The sequence below is a fragment of the Microchirus variegatus genome (genome assembly GCF_963457635.1).
Source record: "Microchirus variegatus genome assembly, chromosome: 16".
NCBI lineage: Eukaryota > Metazoa > Chordata > Actinopteri > Pleuronectiformes > Soleidae > Microchirus > Microchirus variegatus.
Window position 1 is genome coordinate 17,302,906 of NC_139817.1, and position 20,393 is coordinate 17,323,298.

General features: G+C 41.7%; 1 protein-coding gene across 3 annotated transcripts in view; it reads right to left on the bottom strand.

The window, feature by feature from the left end:
* lrsam1 (leucine rich repeat and sterile alpha motif containing 1) overlaps nt 1–20,393 on the bottom strand; it is a 101,820-nt gene that overhangs the window by 22,527 nt on the left and 58,900 nt on the right. For all 3 annotated transcript variants that reach the window (XM_083903187.1, XM_083903188.1, XM_083903186.1), the window contains 3 exons: nt 6,591–6,700; nt 3,209–3,238; nt 2,681–2,803 (listed from right to left, as the gene is read on the bottom strand). In XM_083903187.1, coding sequence (XP_083759313.1) covers nt 2,681–2,803; nt 3,209–3,238; nt 6,591–6,700 — 263 coding nt within the window. The remainder of the gene's footprint in view (nt 1–2,680; nt 2,804–3,208; nt 3,239–6,590; nt 6,701–20,393) is intronic.

Consider the following 20,393-nt stretch of genomic DNA (forward strand, 5'->3'; position numbering starts at 1 on the left):
GCTGGGAGAATGACTGCTCAGGCTGAGTCTCTTCCAAAATCCCCGCCAATGTTTGAAACATGTCAAATATGCCTCTGTTTACGCGTCGTCTCCACAAATCAAGTTCGGCTTTAAATGCAGCTACTTTATCTGCCAACTTGAAGACAGTTGTCATTTTCCCCTGAAGGGACAGGTTGAGTTCATTGAGCAGGCTGAATAAGTCGCACAAGTAAGCGAGTCACTGAAATGTGCTGCCAGCGGTGACTTCTTTTCTGAGAGAAATCTCTGCAGCGGCTCTTGTAGTTCAAACACTCTGGCCAGCGATCTCCCTCGGGATAACCATCTTATCTCTGTGTGTAAGAGAAGGCGTCTGTGCTCCACGTTCATTTCCTCACAAAGTTGCTCGAATAGGCGCGAGTTAAGGGCGTGTGCTTTGATGTGGTTAATAACTTTAACCACATCATTCAATACGCTGTTAAGTTCAGGTGGAATTTTTCGGCTAGCCAGCATATCTCTGTGAATGACACAATGTGTAGATTCACATTCAGGTGCAACCTCCTTAATTCGAGCAGTTAAACCAGACAGCCGCCCGGTCATGGCAGCAGCTCCGTCTGTGCATATGCCGACACAAAAAGACCATTTAAATTTTCCTGATATATACAGCATCCAGCGACTTGAATAGTTCTGCGGCTGTGATTTTGGTTGTCATCGATAGGACACACAACATATCCTCATGCACATCCTCCTGATAAAGGTATTGCACATACACAAGTAATATTGCCTTGTTGTACACATCAGTAGACTCGTCAACCTGCAGTGCGTACCACGGTGAGGTATTAATCCTCTCCAACAACTGTGTCTCAATGTCCTCTGCTATTTCCTCAATGCGGCGAGTGACGGTGCTTGCCGACAGAGGCACCTGCAGCCTCTCCGAAAAGTTCACGGCAAATGTCTTTAGTTGCGGGAAGCTCTTCTTCTGTCTCCTCACTGGGCCTTTTCCCCTTTGCAAAGAAACTTTCCTTTACTCATTCTGCTAGCTTGTGGGTTTAATGTGTTAATGTATCACGTGACAGAGACAAGCATCTTGACATGCGTCAAGAGTGAGTCATAGACGGATGTAACGGAGTGAATCCGGTTATTTTTCAAAATAAAACATTGTTCAGACTAGGGGTGAAAATTGATCCGCGGTTTTCGGTATTATCGCGGTATTTTTTTAAAAGTGTGTGAATATGTTCAGAAAGCATTGATAGTCCTAAAAGCCATGCATTTTTAATATGCTGGCGGTGGGCGCTGCAGCTGTACTATCATGTTAACATTATTGACACAGTATTGTGGGTCTTAAAACCATAAACTTTGTGTTTGAATTAAGGTTGTTTTATCGCTGTGTGTCAATCCTAGTTTGGGTGTGGCGATCTCACATTCTAGAGCTTTAGTTGCTTTTTCAGCCAATCAGCTGACGATCACGGAGAATACACATGGCTAATTAATATGCATGCAGAGAGAGCGAGAGAAAGGGGAGAGATAGTGCATAGAACTTTCCTGTGCTTATGTGTGCAGTGTGTGTGTGCAGTGCAAAATTAAAGCGTGATTGTCATCAAAGCAGTCATCAACAAAAGCTTTGTTTGACAAAGGTAGGCAAGGAGAACATGACACTAATTGTCTGTGGCTGAACATCTTCACAATGACAGCGAAAGCACAGAGACTGCTGGTGTGTAGACTGTTAGCATTGTAAGCTAGTGATCTTTATGCTAACGTGTAAGCAGACTTCATCGTCACAAAAACAACAAACAGATGATTATTCAGCGGCTGAAAGAGAGCAGGACACACACGGTAGTTGTCTGAGATGATGACGTGACGCCATCACCGCGCTGTACTGTTATGGGTGAGTTTTCATATACATATATGTCCTGAGGGCTGTCGTTTCCTCCTTCGGCCATGATTCCAGCTTCGATAAAGTTTGAACATCAGGTTGTAGACTACAGAGTGCGCCTGCGCGGCAACTTCAGCAGACGGAGACGCTGGAAAGGCTCACGGTGCCTACACCGCGGGCACGGTTATTCACCGAGATAATAAATTTTTTTGAAATGAAGAAGGTAATTATTATCGTCAAAAATTTTATCGCGGTTTACGGTTACACCGTTAACTGTGACATCCCTAGTTCAGACTCGGATAATAAATAAAACGTAAAAATAATTTAAGTTATTTATTCTTTCTCTCGATCGACCCACTGGCCGGTACCGGTGGCCCGGGGGTTGGGGACCGCTGCTCCATGTGATATAGATTCATATTGTTTTTAATACAAAAAACCAAAGCACAAACTTGTGAACTGATTTCTAAAGATTCTTGCCTCCAATTGAAATAAGTGGGTGAGTGTGACACAGACACATTGGGGTCTTCTCATGGAATTTGCCAAGTCATGAGTTTAAATATCACCTTAAGTCTTGTCTATATTTTAGTGTTCAATAGGCCTTTCATCCTTTTGACAGAGTTACACATAGACTGTGCGTTTCAATAAAAATAGACATGTGAATCCAAGGACACAGACTTCAGAGTCTCCACGTTTACACAAACAAGTTTTCTTTCTCCTTTCAGCCATGGCTAGGCTACTTTTGCATGGTAAAACCCAAAAGCAACAGGCACATTTTCAACATGACTACAGATTGTCTCATAAAAAGCCAATCCTACATGAGCATTTGTTTACCTGTCGAACTGAGTTTAGAATGTTCTCCTTGCGGGAAGCGTTCATGAGCACAAGCTGGGTGTGTTCATTTTGCCTCTCCGCCAAGTGTCGTTCGAAAGCCAGTTTCTCTTGCTGCTTCTGCACCTGAAGGATGAAGAAGCAATTGAGAGTCAAAAGAGAGTGGTTGATGCTACTATAACCTTACTTAAACATCTGCACATGCATCTTAGAAGAAAAAACCCATGCAAGTCCTGCTCAATTCCAACATATGTATGTTCAACATCTCTTCTGACTGGACATAACATTGTTTTTACCTTGCATAGACGCAGGAGCTGCTGGATTACTGCTGCTTTGTTTGGTTAGTTTGTGTCATTTACATAAATCACAACTATAAATTACAACAACTCCTGTGTGATGAAAAATTGCTGATTTTCTCTCTGGACTTTGGTGTGAATACTGAGTGGTTTACAAAGTGACATCAACTTTATTTTGCAGAATATAAGGAGTGAAATCACATTGTCAAAGCATTGGCCAACTGCAGTCACATACCTTTCTCTTCTCGTAGTCACTGAATTTATTCTGCAATAATGAGGATAGAACAACATAAATCAGTTGATACACTGTAAGCAGCCAATATGCAAGATTCAGCATCACAAGACATCATGAAACAAATATTACATATAGAAATATCTAGTACAGTACTGATGTCTTGAACAGCAAAGGACGTCACACTTATTAGCCTTGGTTTGGTAGCTGGTAAGGGTGCTGTGTGTCGAGTACCCAGAATGAAGATATGCTGTCTTGTTTATAATGTTCACAAGACAAACGCAATCATATTCACGGCCTGTTGACACAAAGTTTTATTAAACGAGTTCAGGATACGTTGTGTTCAATGTGTATGTTGTGATTATGAGTTGAAAAGTTCCACCTGAATGCAGTAATAGCCACTAGGGATGGGACTTTTTTTCCCCCACAAAACAACTGACCATCAACACGTGCTCACCTCGAGAAAAAAAAGTTGTAATGTCAGGGGGCGGGGCTTGTGACATTTTCATGTGTATTTGTGAAATACAGACACTGCTCAGAAGGAAGCCTTGGTTGCATCCTTTTTGGATCCATGCCACAAACACCTAAAGTTCACAACCAACGAGGCCAAGGAAGCTTTTAATTGTAGAAGAAGGATGTTGAATAAACATTTGAAATTTGCAAGTGTCTCTCATTTTTATCATCACTGCTTTGATTGATCAATATTGGACATTACAGCCATGTTTTTGAGCCTAAAATGATGTACTACAGTGTAGAATATTTTCACCCTCCGCATTGCTGCTGTTAAAAAAAAATAAAAAGTCTGACAATTCGACAAAAATTTGATGCGTCGGCCTTGTTTTTCCTTATGTCCCTTTTTCTGATATTGATCAGTGTTTTACTGTGGGATGTTGCCTTGATTGTCCACACCAATAAATTTCCAATGACTCCACTTCTCTCAGTGACAAACAGATTGAGCTGTGGCAGGGGAATCACTCTCCAACTCACGGTCCATCTAAGATCACGGGTCAAATCTAGTCCAATTTGCACACTCTCAAAATGCTGTATTGTTCCCTTCCCTAATAGCCATAATAACAAGCTTAGTAGAGATAGAATGTAGTGCATAGCATCCAGCTGAAGTTGACTTTCTCTCTCATACAGAGAGGTAAAAAGGTTTAATATTGGTCTGAGATAAAGCTCAAATATTATGGAAGCAAATTTGTGCCGTTATCCAAATTAAAATGCATTAACAGAAATGCTTTTTCATGCAGCTGCATTTTTTGACTCATAAATAAAATTAATAATCAATATTCCAAACTGAATTTTAATTTTCAACTTCTAGACTGCTTATTCTGTACCTTAATTAAAAGACTAAGCAAACAGAGAAATGCTTTTTCGTTTTCATGTTCGCCCCGCAAAAAGTGTCTCATAATTCAAATGAGTTCGCAATACGGAGCGGCACAGGATAGTGACGTCACTGGCCACTCCCCTTGTTCTTACGATCATGCTGAGAATGCTGAGCATGAGTCTTAGATGTCTTACGGCGGAGTGTCCAACGACAGTATTGACCAGTAGCGCGGACGACACATCTACTCTTTACATATCTATGGTGCTGAGGGGGTGTTACCCTGGATTTCCACTGGACGTGGAACGGCCGCAGAACGTCAGCGGCGCGGTTGCAAATCGCTTCCATTCTAATCAATGACAGCATTTCCACCAGACTTGATGCGGCGCGTCTCAGCAGCGTCCCAGAAGCGGCTCGCCATGCCGCAGCGCTATCGATAGGTAGCAGTTCTATTTTTGCCGTTGCCGCTGCTGAACCTCGTAAATTCCAACAGAGCAGTTTGCACCAGACAGGAAAAGCGACACGGAATCAAATTAAAACAGTTCCGCCCCCCCTTTCAAAATAAAACACAATACGCAGTTCATATAGCCTGTCACAACTTCACATCAACATTACTTCGTGACCGGTGCTGCCAGGTCAACAGTCAATTAATCAGAGCGTCTCGGAGAGTCATAATGTACGATGAGAGACTGATTGTTGAAGTGGAGAAACATAAAATCATTTATGACACCAGATCAACAGTTCTTCCACATCGGAGAATGAAAAGAAGCTGTGTTGTTGTTGTTTTCTTTTATAGACACAGTCTATCGCTGGATCTTGCGAACTCGCGTCCGTTCGAGATTATCGCGCTATCTTCCGTGAATACCGCTGGCTCCCAAGGCACCGCGCCGCTGCCGTAACGCGCCCGGTGGGGATTGACGCTGGGCAGAGGACGAAGCAGAACCGCGCCGCTGCCGTTGCACGGCCGTTCCGCGTCCAGTGGAAATCCGGGGTTATGTGTGACATCGCCAGACTGTTGACGACTGATTGACCAGAGTGTCGTCACAGGAAGAAAAGTCTTACACAACTGTAGATCAGTTAAAACTAACGTAACAATCCCAAAAACGTGGGTTAATCTCCAACAATTACCGGGGGGAAACGTCTAAAATCTCAATAAGGAGTATGGTGTGTTTAGGGACAGCACCGCTGATTGTGACCAGCTGCATAGACACTGAAGCTGTGTGTGTTTGTGTCACACGGAGCCTGCGCTTCGGAGAACTCCGACACAAGGATCAAGCCAAACAATAATGCTGAACTGTAGATCAGTTAAAACTACTTCAACAATCTTTCAACAACTACTTTAACAATCCTAAAAACGTGGGTTAATCTCCGACAATTACCACTAAAATGTCTGACATCTCTATATTTAACAGAGAAGTCTGGTCCACAATGGTCCTCCACTCGTTTGTGTGAGTGTGTAGCAGAGCCAGAAGAAGGGGCGTGGCCAGTGACGTCACTATCCTGCGCCTATCCCTAATGAACTCATTGAACTCATTTGAATTATGAGACACTTTTTGCATTTTGAAATATTGATTATTAATTTTATTTATGAGTCACACAATGCAGCTCCATTTTGAAAATGAAAAAGCATTTCTGTTAATGCATTTTAATTTGGCTAATGGCACACGCTTGCTTCCATAAAATATTACTCGGAACTAGCCCTTCTCCTTCTCCTTAAAAAATAACTTGGTGCATACATTGTTACAAGTCTGCTTTCATTGGTGACCATCAAGTAAAGGCCTGATAGCTTACTAGCACTGACTGTGCAATCAATTTTGTATTTGGTCTGACATGCAGGCTCAACTGTTACGACTAATGGTGTCAAAGTATTGCATATTAGACCTTTAAACTATGTCTATTTAAGCAATGTGGAACATATATATATACATATATATATACATATATATATATATTTATATACAAATATATATATATTTATATATATAAAATAATGTCTATAATCTACATATATATATATATATATAAATATATAGACTTGTTCCTTAGTGTGTCACATGTTACCTGCCAAGCCTCCTCTGCACCATCCCACTGGTCACAGTTCTGATGTCCAAAGTCACTCTCCAGCACTGGCAGGAGATACTGGGATGGAGGGCAGTATTCTTCTCCCAGCTCTGTAAAACACATCAACCAAGGAATTCACCATAAGTTTTTATCCAACCATCCATCCATTATCTACCGCTTTATCCTCCACCAGAGGGTCGCGGGGGGTGATGTGCCTATCTCAGCTGACATAGGGCGATAGGCGGGGTACACCCTGGACAGTTTTTCATATGCACCAATTTTTTTTTTTTGTGAAAAGCCTCAGGATGTTAAAGTGATAGTTTTTTTTTAAATGAGCTTGTAAATGGTCTGTACTAATTTTCTAGTCTTGATGACCATTCAAACTACAGTTTTGACAGTAAAACTTTCATACAGAGCATCTGTCACATCTTTCATACCCATTCACAGCCGTCAGGAGCAACATTGGATTCATTTTTTTTTGCCCAAGGACACATCGGCATGTCGATTGCCAGTGTTGACCTCACTGTGTGTGTACTGATTTATGTTGCCAGACATACAGCCTTTCATTCATTCATTCATTTTATCATCCACATGAGCATCTAGAAAGCCTCTTCCAAATGGAAACACTCAGACTGTTTGTTAAAGCGGACCTAGACCTAGTTCCAATTAACGCTGTTTTTTCTGCATCGTTACCTTGTTTACGAAGCCCTGAAGTTTCTAAACAAACAGTTCAGCCATTGCTGAGAATGCTGTGTTTTATTGTAATCTCGGGCTCAGCGAGATCTCTGAAAATACCCGGCCTGGTTACGTTAACAGCAGTTCTCCTGAACAGCAGATCCTCCTGGTCCGGGCACTAGTCCGGGCACATCCGGTTGCGTACATTGAACCGCAGAAGAAGAATAACGTCCGTTGTGGAGGTGTTTCACGAGCGACAGTGTTTTCTGACTCTGGGTCTGACTCCGAGTCAAAGTCATAAAAGGGACTGCGGCGGGGAGTCGTGACAAAACAATTTTTAAACATTATTAAAACGATGTTCTGATAATGAGTAGCAGTGCATCCACCTTTCCAGAGGAGAGGTGGAAGAGTGGGTGTGCTGATTATGTCACTTCCGGGTATTGGCCAATCACAAAACAGTTGGGATGGCTCTACGCTGGCTGGCCAATCACAACACACTCTGTCTTCTGGGTGTGAGATTTCAGTCTGAAATATCACGGCTGAGTACAGCATCAGAAAAGAGAGATTTCTATCGGCTCGTTTACAGCAACTAGGAGGTTTTTGACCATAAAAACAAGTTAATGTATGTAAGTAGACCTCCATAACTAATATATATGTGCAACAGGACCACTCTATGTGAGCTTTAAGTTTTTGCCACTCCACAATTATGATGGTTGGGTAAATCCAACCATAATATATTAATCACAAAATAACACATTTGAAATTACTGATGGAGGCAGCAGTGAATAAAAAACTTATATATGCAATAGAGCTGCACAATGTATTGTTTGAGCATCGTCATCGTGATGGGGGATAATCAGTTCAACTCACAGACAGCCCCGCTCCCCATGCACATGCTGTCCCTCACACACCGCGCCAAAGATGAGTGATCAACAAGAGGCCACGTCAGGATGGAAAACGCACGAAACCTAACCAATCTTTTTCTTTGCCGTTTCCCATAAAAAAATGTTTTCCCATAAACTCGATGTAACAGAAACAAGAAACAGAATGAACCAAGCTAGGGGAACACATTTACATTTAGTGCCTGTTCCATGTGCATATATAGCAACCCTAACCCTAACCCAAACTTTACAGAGAGTGAGAGCATGAGAGAGAGAGTTTTGTTTATCTAGTATTTTAACATCGCAATATACATCACAAATAAAACAATATTGTGCAGCCCTAATATGCAATGATGTAAAGTCTGTTTTTCTCTATAGCAGTTGGTGCAGCAATTTACAAAGTGACACAATCTTCAGTTAGTAAGACTACATAAATTCTCTCCCTCATAGACCCATCCTAATTGGACTGGACCCTTTTATGAAGGTAAAAGTAGGTTAACTAAAATAGGCAAAACAAAGTGATAACCATAATCCTGTAAGAGAAACATGTACAATATCCTTAAGCAAATGTTAAATTACGCTAGGAAAATAAACATGAATTGTAAAGGAAAACGAGAATTATAAGTAAATAACACACATCTCTTATTGGCCTCACTCTTAAGAGAAGAGAGAATAAGCGACTTGCTCTCGGGAGTGTGGGCAGAAGGCGAAGGAGATTTTTATAAGGTGAAATAGTTGATAATTTGTTTTTTTTTCTTTTTGTCCCCAACAGCAGCAAATTTTGCAGTGAGGGTGGTTAGAGTCCCTGCAGTCATGGCTTGAATCAGATTCAATCAAGGTTTAATTATTATACGTGTCCACCTTGGCAAAATTGTAACAATATTAATATTTCATTTCTGCTCAATCAACCACTGGATAAACACTAGCACCTTAAGCAGCTCAGATAAAACCCAGGTTAGAGTTAATTGCAAACTGCAAACTGATCAGGGGCGAAAAAGATCAGAAGGGTGTGCGAGAAGGGAAATCTCCACTTGATAGTGAAACAAGCATATGTGACATTGTTGCTAATAGGGACATATCTTCCAAAGAGTGCAAAATGGCCTTACCCAGTGACTTATAAAGAAAGCTACAAAATGAATTTGTGCTACATTAATGCATGTGTAGCTGAACCAAAGAAACCAGTTTTAATGGGGCTGTGACAACACACAAAGATGTGTTCACATTTACTGTGACACATCACCCCCAATTTCTTTTCCTCATCGAATCCGCGCTCATCACAAAATGGCCCATTTTGGTTTCAATACTGCCAAAAGGGGTTTGCATACCTGTAGGTGAAACCGACACACTGTATTCTCTTGAATGGCCATTGGCCAATTTAAAACTAGCATACGCTGTCGGGGGCCGACAGCAAGGGGTATATCCGCGAACTTGTCCAATCCTCAACTTTCCAATATACCCAAAGTATACGCACTCGCACCTGCCACTAACTGTTTTAATTAATTATTAATAAATTCAACAAAATAACTGTTAATATTATGATATAATGCTGACTACACTTTATACATGTTCAAAGTATCCATATAAACTCGATATTGAACACAGAATACCTGAACCCATAAATTTCTCTCTAGTTTTACATAAAACTAGTTAACCTATTATACCTTGTTAAATATTATGAATATTAAAATGCTAACCACACCTGCCATATCTTCAAAGTGTCCAAATTTCATGAACAAGCATACACTATATTTATTAAATTTCATGAAAAAGCATACAATATGTTCAAACTTTCCATTCAATGCATTAATAAAGAAATGGAGGCTTAACTATTTTTTATATGATAATTAATAAATGTATATTATAATGTAATAAATATTATGAATAAGTGCTCAATAAACCCATGATATCCTCAATGTGTCCAAATGAGCTCAATACTAAAGAAAAAATGCCTTAACTATTTTTTCTGTGTTCACTAATAAGTTAACCATTATGTTAACTTATTATGTAACTATTACCAATCATAGCCAAAGTAGTAATGATTGTACTTGTAGATAGTTGTTACATGAATCATTGTACACAATTTGAAGGCAATATCTCCATCAGTCTGGAAGATAAAGCTGAAAATGTGTTTTTAGCTAAATTTAAATTAATTAATTTGCTAATTAATAATAAAGCTACAAAGATAGGGATAATTCTCAGGTGGTATGTGATGCCCATGCAAAATTTGAAGCCAATACCTGCAATACTTTGGAAGATACAGGCGAAAATATGTTTTTTATATAATAAATAAATAAATAAATAAATAAATAAATAAATAAACTAATTAATTAATTAATTAATTAATTAACTAATTAATAATAATGATAGACAGCTCAAAATCAATAGGGATCATCTACATGTGGTATGTGATGCCCATGCAACATTTGAAGCCAATACCTGCAATACTTTGGAAGATACAGGCGAAAATATGGTTTTTATATCATTAATTAATTAATTAAATAATTAATAATAATGGTAGACAGCTCAAAATCTTCATGTGGTATGTGATGCCCATGCAAAATTTGAAGCCAATACCTGCAATACTTTGGAAGATACAGGCGAAAATATGTTTTTTATATTATAATTAATTAATTAATTAATTAATTAATTAATAATAATGGTAGACAGCTCAAAATCAATAGGGATCATCTACAGGGGGTATGTGACCCATAAGAAAATAAGAAAATTTAATCTCAAATGCCTTTCCAGTTATCGCGTTAACGGCTAAAATCTGCGGACGCGGACTACGACGCAGACGCGCGAGACCGATTCCATAATATCCGCGCGCGTTTCTTGCGGATATAATTAGTAAAACCTTGTACTAAGGAGTTTTTCTCAATCACAAGTTTCAGGTTTTCTTCAATGATATATGTTGTGAATTATAGTAAGCATGGCATTAGGTACGTAAGGATTAACTGGTTTTATGATTATAACAGGAAACTGGGATTATAAATGTCCAAGTAGAATAACCACAGGAATTTGATCAATTATGGTATTTGGTTGGTGAAGCTCAGAGTATCATAAACATTCAGCTTACCTGGCAAGTGAAGGAGCTCAAAAATGGCAGAGGGAAGTAGCAATCCATTACAAACATTCCACAGTGCAGAACCATTTTGACCATTTAAAGAACGATCAAGGTGTCCTCGTTAGCAATGGGCATACACTCTGCAGAGCCTGTCACTGGAAGGTTCCTGCTTAAGGTGGCAACACATCTGACATGTCCCAACACTTTCAAGATAACCATCCTTCTTTGTTCGCCCAAATCGAGGTCAAAACTAAAGTCAAAAACTGTGTAACTCCTCCAGAGCAATTAAAGTCACCTGAGCTCTCGCGCTCTCTCTCTCTCTCTCTACATTTACATTTAAGCATTTAGCAATGGGTTAACTCACTGTCCAAGTATGATAAAAATGTAAATTGTTACAAAAAAATAAAAACATGCATGTAAAGTAAATACATTTCAGAGTCATTAGACCACAAGAAGGTAAGACCGGCCTCGGACACTGACGTTTGTTCCCAGCACAGTTGCACTCTCCCAGTCAGCGCAACGTGCCGGGTTTACCTGTGGATTTATCCCTGCACTGCACTGCCGCTGCCCCCACGCAGCGACAAAAAACGTCATAAAACCATATCTAACTTTAATAAACACAGACATACTGCATACCCAAAGAAAGGTCAGAAACTCAGCTAAAAGCTCATATAAACCATTCTTATGTTCACGAAACACAGTTAAAACACAGAAGGATCAAACCAGAAGGAGCGAAAAATTATGTAAACATTATGTGATTATGTAAATAAAAAAAAATAAGTGTCGGCTGGACAGCGGCGAATCCAGGGGACCGGGGCCTGATTCTATTGGTTTAGAGATTTAAAACGAGCTGTCAATCAGCCAAATTGACCAAGGTAAGCCAGAGCTATGGCGCTGCGTAACTGAAGATGCTGCAGAGTCACAGAGTTGTTGTTGGTGTATGGCTGGCTTCGTTGTTTACTATTCGTCACCGGAAGTCCGCGAGAGTGCTCGTACGTGAGTAGCTTATTTGTTATTCATGTTCCCTCATTGTAACCCCGGAACCTGTAAGGCTAGCTTCTTCTGTTTACTATACGTCACTGTGAGCCCGGGAACACGCTAATCCGCAACTTATTTCTCCCGACTCTTCACATCACTCGAGCCTCCGTTCGGAAGTAAGTTAGCACATACAGTATCATCTTGGTTTGATTACATTTATTACTTGCTTGTACTATGCGTTTTGTGCATAATTAGTCTTACCTGCGCTGTATTTGTGTGCCGTTTTGTTCGTCTGAAGAGGCTATCAAGCTAACAGCACGTAGAGGAAACAGCCATGTGTGGGTTTTTGCACCCTTGGTGAGCGGAGTGAGGTGTGTATCTTGTATATTGTGTGTGTAAGTTGTAAACAGACTTGTGTTAATTAAGCCAAATCTAATTATTGTTGTTTATTATTTTTGAAGCACTTTAAGCATTTCTATGTGTAGTGTATAGTTGAATTCAGATGCACTGTGGAAATAAGATTGTCAAATTTGCATGTTATTAATTAAATTCATTCTGTGCTTATTTTTAGTTTTCACGGTGCTACCAAATAAAGACAATTGCACCTGTCGAGACTCTCTGCCATTATTAAATACATCAAGGGATGCTACAGTGAAAACTCAACGCTAGTCATCCATCACGCCAGCGTCTTCATCAGCCAACGGACACGATCATCTGATGTCCACCACGCCCGCGTACGGATGCCACAGTAAAGTTGTATTAAAGCTGAAACGAGAGTGTTAAGGTAAACGTCGTCTCATGAGATCCTAACTCCTGAACCTGTAACGATATTTGAAAGGAAAATTGTCTGACCATAGAGTGTTTAGCAGTTTCGTGTTTTATGACGCTTGCATTGACACTGTTTGCTAACCTTGTTGTAGCTAAAAGTGTAAATGTCTGATGTGAGTGGTATTACAGAGTCTAAAGATAAGTTTAAGGCACCACTCATCTAAATTGAGTCCAGGCATAGCACACTCTAAGGCTATAATAAATCAAACAGAAGCACAATTTCGACATGATGTCAACACCTGCTGAAGAAACAGACAACCCCCCTGAGACACAGGTCAGATCCAGCTCTCGCGAGCGAAGTTTATCAGAAAAGGGTTTAGAGTTGCGTGAACAGGAAGCAAAGAAAAACGAAAAGGCTTTCAATAAAGCCTATGGCTCTTGGAAGCAGGCAGCGAAAGAGATCAGATTGAGACTGAAGGCTTTCTGCTCAGCTGAAGACCTCGATAAAACCCAAACAGATATTAAGGTTAAACACGTCATAGTACAACAGCACTATGAACCCATTCGACGCAACCGCACTTCTACCCCAGATACTGTCAAGAAAATGGATGCATGTGTCACTCTAACAGCTGAGATTTGCGACCTCATAAATAAACGACTTGAGAACATAGATGAGGCTTTCAATGATCACCTCGAGAAGGAAAGAGTGAGGATGGTGCTGAATAAAAATGAGTACGAATCTGTTTTTGGAAACTCTAAAACAGAAACAGTGATCTCTGAGTTATCACAGCAATCATACGCTTCCTCAAGCGCCACTTCCATGTCCAAACGTGCAGATGCAGAAGCGGACCTCGCAGCCAAACTAGAACAGGCAAAAGCTATGCAAATAATTCATACCCAACAAGCAAGACTCGACGAACTAGAGAGCGAATGGAAATGTAAAGAAACACAAATGCTAGCAGAATTCAAACAGAGGGAGGCTGAAATGAAATTAAAGTTAGAGGAGGAAAAAACAAGGTTACAACAGCTACAGGCAGACAACGAAGTAAAGGTAGCTGCTGCTCGGGTGAGAGCATACCACAACTTCAATGGTCGTGAAAGTGTACATGAAGAGACCGACCATACAATTCAATATGGCTGCCACAATGCTGAATTGAAAACTTCACTAGATCCACAAGCCAGACCATTCCAGCCTTACCATACACTCCCGGAAGCACAATCAGCTCAGGAGGAAGCCAGGTTAGCACAGGCTAGCAAGCTCACTTACCTTGAGCCGTCTACCTGTACCAGAACCTGCAAAGTTTACTGGTGACCCCCTAAATTCATTGATTGGAAGATATCCTTTATGGCACGGATGAGAAGAAAACTTTCATTCATGAAAATCACCTTTGCTTCGGGTGCTTAAGGAAGGGGCACATTACCAAGGACTGTAAGGGGCGACACACCTGCAACACATGTGGTCGACGTCATCCAACATGCTTGCACATAGAGAGAGAAAAGGCAGCTGGGGAAATGTCAGGCGGAGATCCTGTAGTCAGAAGAGGAGACCATGCAAGCAAAGAAATCCACAAGGTTATGGCCCATGCCTTAACACAGCATGCTTCTGCCACCTCCAGCATCATTCCAGTTCTTGTTTCTTCAGCTATGGTGCCTCAGAAAGAAATTCTCACTTATGCCCTACTTGACACGCAAAGTGACTCAACTTTCATCTTGGAGGATCTAGTGGCTGAACTAAACGTGGACACTCAATCAGTTCAACTTAAACTCAGCACAATGACAGCCGTTAACATGGTCATAGCAAGTAAGACTGCCTTTGGTTTGCAAATTCGGGGACTCAACGCAGATACCTATGTCCAAATAAAGCAGGCATACACACGAGACTTTATCCCAGTTGATAAGTCCCACATCCCTACCAAAAGTACGGCACTCCAGTGGCCGCATCTCAAACACCTGTCTAACAAGCTACCACCACTACAAGACTGTGAGGTGGGACTATTAATTGGCTATGATTGTCCATCAGCTCTAGCTCCCTTAGATGTCATCACAGGTAGTGTAAATGAACCGTTTGCACAGAGAACTAGCCTTGGCTGGAGCATTATAGGGTCATCCAACCCCCATTTGGATAGACAGGGTAATCAGAGCTTTGTGCACCGAGTTGCAGTAAAAGAAATGCCACAAACCACTGATGTGCTGAAAGTTCTAGAAGCAGACTTTAACGAAAGGAGTTATGAGGACAAATACGTCTCTCAGGATGATGTTCACTTCATACAGCTACTTAGTGACAACATTAGGCAGAAGGAGGATGGACACTATGAAATGCCCCTCCCTTTTAAAGGCAGCGGTCCACCGACACTACCAAACAATAAAAAGCTGGCTGCTATTCGGTTGCAACACTTGAAAAGGAAATTAAAGGCCAACAAAGAATACTACGACCACTACACCGCCTTCATGAAGGAGACTATCGACAAGGGTGATGCAGAGCCAGCCCCCTCTGTTGCTGAGAGAGAGACTCTGTGGTACATCCCTCATCATGGGGTTTACCACCCCAAGGAACCAAGTAAACTAAGAGTTGTTTTTGATTGCTCAGCAAAGTTTCGTGGCATCTCTCTAAACGACACTTAACTGACAGGTCCTGACCTAATCAACTCTTTGGTGGGAGTTCTGTGTCGCTTTAGAAAGGAGGCAGTGGCTGTAATCTGTGACATCGAAAAGATGTTCCATCAGTTCTGTGTCTCACCTGAAGCTCGTGACTATCTGAGGTTCCTATGGTGGGAGGACGGACAGTTGGAAACAGAACCACAAGAATATAGAATGACAGTCCATCTCTTCGGTGCCGCCTCCTCCCCAGGATGTGCCAACTTCCGTCGAAAGAACCTAGCACAGCAACACAAGTCTGACTACTCATCAGCGTCAGCCTTCATCGAGAAGAACTTTTACGTGGATGATGGGTTAATCAGTGTTCCATCAGTCAAAGAGGCTAAGGAATTGATTGTGGAAGCACAGGAGCTGTGTAAAGGTGCAGGCCTACGTCTACACAAATTGAACTCTAATCAAAGGGAGGTCCTTGCATGTGTAGCCCCCTCAGAAAGAGCCGCAACAACAGAACAGCTCAACCTTTGTCCAGACGTATCACCAGAAGGACACATACTCGGTATTCAGTGGTCCTTAAGAAATGACACCTTCAGTTTCAACGTCATATATCAACAATGAAGCACGAAGGTTTCATGTGTTCGTGGCAAACCGTGTTCAAATGATAAGAGAGAATACAGATCCAAGTCAGTGGCACTATGTCGACACGACACAAAACCCAGCTGACCATGCCTCCCGAGGTCTTCATGCAGCAGACATCTCCTCAGTTGGTTGGTTATCAGGGCCCAAGTTTTTATGGGAACAAGAGGTGTTTGCAACACCTAGCCCTCGACCAGAGCTGCTTGTTGGGGATCCAGAAGTTAAGGTACTTCAAGTATTCGCAACTCAAGTCAGTGATTAGAAGGATTTTCTAAGCCGCCTGAGCCGGTTTTCCACCTGGACCGTGCTGGTTAAAGTGGTTGCAAGAATCAAGAGACTCGGGTCAAAGCTAGGAAACCGCAGTGACCTTGTGACTGTCGTAGAACGCAGGGAAGCTGCTGAGGTGGTAATCAAACTTGTACAGCAGCAGGCCTTCCCTCAAGAGCTAATGGTACTGCAAAGAAGTTCACAAAAGGACAGTCTTCCAAGCTCAAGTTCTCTTCTTCGTCTCGACCCCATTCTTGAACGGGGACTTCTCCGTGTAGGTGGAAGACTGAACAGGTCAACCCTTGGTCAAGAACTAAAGCACCCTATCATTCTCCCAAAGGACAGCCACATTACCAAGCTAATCCTGTCTCACTATCATGTCCAGATCTGTCATCAGGGTAGAAGTCAAACCCTAATGGAGCTCAGAGCAAATGGGTTTTGGGCTATTGGTGGGAGCAAATCTGTTGCGGCGTTGATACACAGATGTGTGCAATGCCGAAAGCTCAGACGACCAGCTGAGGAGCAACAAATGTCTGAACTCCCCAGAGAACGCACCGAAGTCTCAGCACCTTTTACATTCTGTGGAATGGATTGCTTTGGCCCATTTATCATCAAACGGCGCCGTAAAGAGTGCAAGAGATATGGCCTCATCTTCACGTGCCTGTCTTCTCGAGCGGTCCATATCAAAATGCTCGGCGATATGTCTACGGACGCCTTTGTCAATGCTCTGAGATGCTTCATCAGTCTCAGAGGAGCTGTTTCCCAACTCCCAGCTTTTCTGGCAGATAAACAGTGTGAGTTCGTCTTCAATGCCCCCTCAGCAAGTCACGCAGGTGGCGTATGGGAGCGTCAAATTCGGTCCATTCGCAGTGTGTTGAACATCACGATCGCTCAGTGTCTAGGTAGACTGGATGATGCCTCACTTAGAATGTTGTTTTATGAGGCAATGGCCATTGTCAACAGCCGCCCATTGAACGTTGATGGAATCATGACCCCATGTCACCTGAACCCTTGACTCCAAACCATCTCATCCTGATGAAATCTAGGTGCGCTTTACCACCTCCTGGAAGGTTTGTGAAAGAAGACATGTACGCTGCAAAAAGGTGGCGCAGGGTACAATACCTGAGTGAACAGTTCTGGAGCAGATGGAAAAGAGAATACCTCCTTAACGTGGCTACAAGGCAAAAATGGCATGTACCCAGGCGCAACCTGAAAGTGGATGACATAGTCATTATCAAAGAGGACACACTTCCAAGGAACCAGTGGCAACAAGGACGAGTGGTCAACACTACAGAAGGAACAGACGGCCTAGTTCGCAGAGTCAAGGTACAAGTTGGGGAGCGGAAACTTACAAAGAATCAGGAACATCGTTCTAAGCCCTCTATCATCGAACGACCTATCCAAAAGCTGGTGCTTCTCCTCGAAAGCCAATAATTGGCTGTCAGTCCAAAAAATATACTTGCATCAGACATGTCAGGCTAGTTGTATTCTAAAGGCAACCAAGAGCCACATTTTTATGTGTACTTATATGTTTTAGTATGGCTATGTATGGTCTAGAAATCGTGTATGATTCTGTTTATTAATCTTTGTTGCATTCATTCATCATAACACGATTTGGTGGGAGTGTAAGTGACTACTTTATTCACTATTCACGTTCTTTTGTTGTAACCCCGGAAACGTGTATGGCTGGCTCCGTTGTTTACTATTCGTCACCGGAAGTCCGCGAGAGTGCTCGTACGTGAGTAGCTTATTTGTTATTCATGTTCCCTCATTGTAACCGCGGAACCTGTAAGGCTAGCTTCTTCTGTTTACTATACGTCACTGTGAGCCCGGGAACACGCTAATCCGCAACTTATTTCTCCCGACTCTTCACATCACTCGAGCCTCCGTACAGAAGTAAGTTAGCACATACAGTATCATCTTGGTTTGATTACATTTATTACTTGCTTGTAGTATGCGTTTTGTGCATAATTAGTCTTACCTGCGCTGTATTTGTGTGCCGTTTTGTTCGTCTGAAGAGGCTATCAAGCTAACAGCACGTAGAGGAAACAGCCATGTGTGGGTTTTTGCACCCTTGGTGAGCGGAGTGAGGTGTGTATCTTGTATATTGTGTGTGTAAGTTGTAAACAGACTTGTGTTAATTAAGCCAAATCTAATTATTGTTGTTTATTATTTTTGAAGCACTTTAAGCATTTCTATGTGTAGTGTATAGTTGAATTCAGATGCACTGTGGAAATGAGATTGTCAAATTTGCATGTTATTAATTAAATTCATTCTGTGCTTATTTTTAGTTTTCACGGTGCTACCAAATAAAGACAATTGCACCTGTCGAGACTCTCTGCCATTATTAAATACATCAAGGGATGCTACACAGACATCTCTTTACTAAAACCTCTGTAATTTCACTCTGCTTACTTACACCTCTGGTGGAATCTCACGTGTTATCTGTATTTTGATACCAAGATAATCCACATAGAGCTTGTAACTGCAGAGGTTTAATCTATTTAGTTTGGGCATGTCATTTTCGAGCAGGGTCCAAAAAGAGGGTCAGGGAAGAAATGGTTAATTTGGGTCTTAACAGTGTCCACTGGATGGCAACTTGATAAACATATATTATTTACATGAATCTAATGTATGATGTAAAATAGCTAAACAGGACACAAGATGTGCCCAGCAACCACATAAAGACAGGGGTAGCATATTAAGTCAAGTATTTATTAACTGACCAAGAATCAAGAGCTTTCACGACCTTTACTAGATACATACAACAAACGTGACAAGATAGTGCAGTCAAAGTATTCTAAGTGTTAAGGAAAGTGCAGAATTGGATCTTTAGATGTGTTGCTAAACGCATCTTACAATACTCTCTTACACAACACAGTCCGATTGTCTGATTTGCGCGATACAAACTTCAACAATGTTAGCAAGCAAGCTAACGAACGTAGCTTCAAATGACTGCTGTCCGCTGCTACGAGCAATAAACAGCTAACATGTATGAAAGTGTGAACTCTGTGGCACTGGTAAAACTATGTGTACTTATCAGATAGTGCTGGGACCGATTAAACAAGCACAATCCTCTGTGCATTGTTAAAACAGTGAGCTTCGCTTAGAGCGCCGGCACCAGAGAGGCGAACAACTTATTGGGAGACATGATGTCAAGAGAAGATATCCCCTCCTCTCTTTGCTCAGTTTACGTATGATGCAAGCACGTTAGTGCATGCACATAAATCGTCATAAAAAAATGCCGAAAATGAGAGTCAAGGGGAGAATTTTCGGGCTATTTTCAATCAAATCGCCCCAGAAGAGGCAGGTCCATAAAACATGACTTGGCTGACGATGTCTAGAACACTGATAAAACAAACTACTTTTGCTGGCAGAGACGGCTGAAAGGAATATTAGTACTAAGGATCTTTGGAATTGCTGAGGAAAAAAAATTATCTTTCTCTTCCTAGTTCCTATATACCGTCCGCCCCGGTTAACCATTCCTGTTCGGCTCTCAGGTCGTAGCCGGGAAGTACAGGGGAGAGTTTCCTCCAGGGCCGAAGTTGATGCTAACTACAGGGCTAACCCCCTTCACTTTATCTCCAGCAGTGGCAAACAACTTCACACAGAGGCTTCACTTTGTGCTTGAGCAAGCGACTGTTTTATTTCACCCAAAAACAGCTGTGACATCCACTGTGACTGTGTTCTCTTATAGCACTCCTGCTGACCAGTCTCTCGCTGTCGCTCCATTCACTCGTACACACAACAACTCTCTCACTCTCTCAATGAAACACACCTCACCCTCGCACATGCACACTGTTCCACCACCGTCACGCTACTCTTGGCCCTAATACGCCGTCGTAGAAAAGATGCCAAATCAAGCCAGAATAATCATAGATATAATACAAGGGTAGATGTTTCGTCCATGCTTGCTGGCCAATGGAGTCGAACATCCGAACT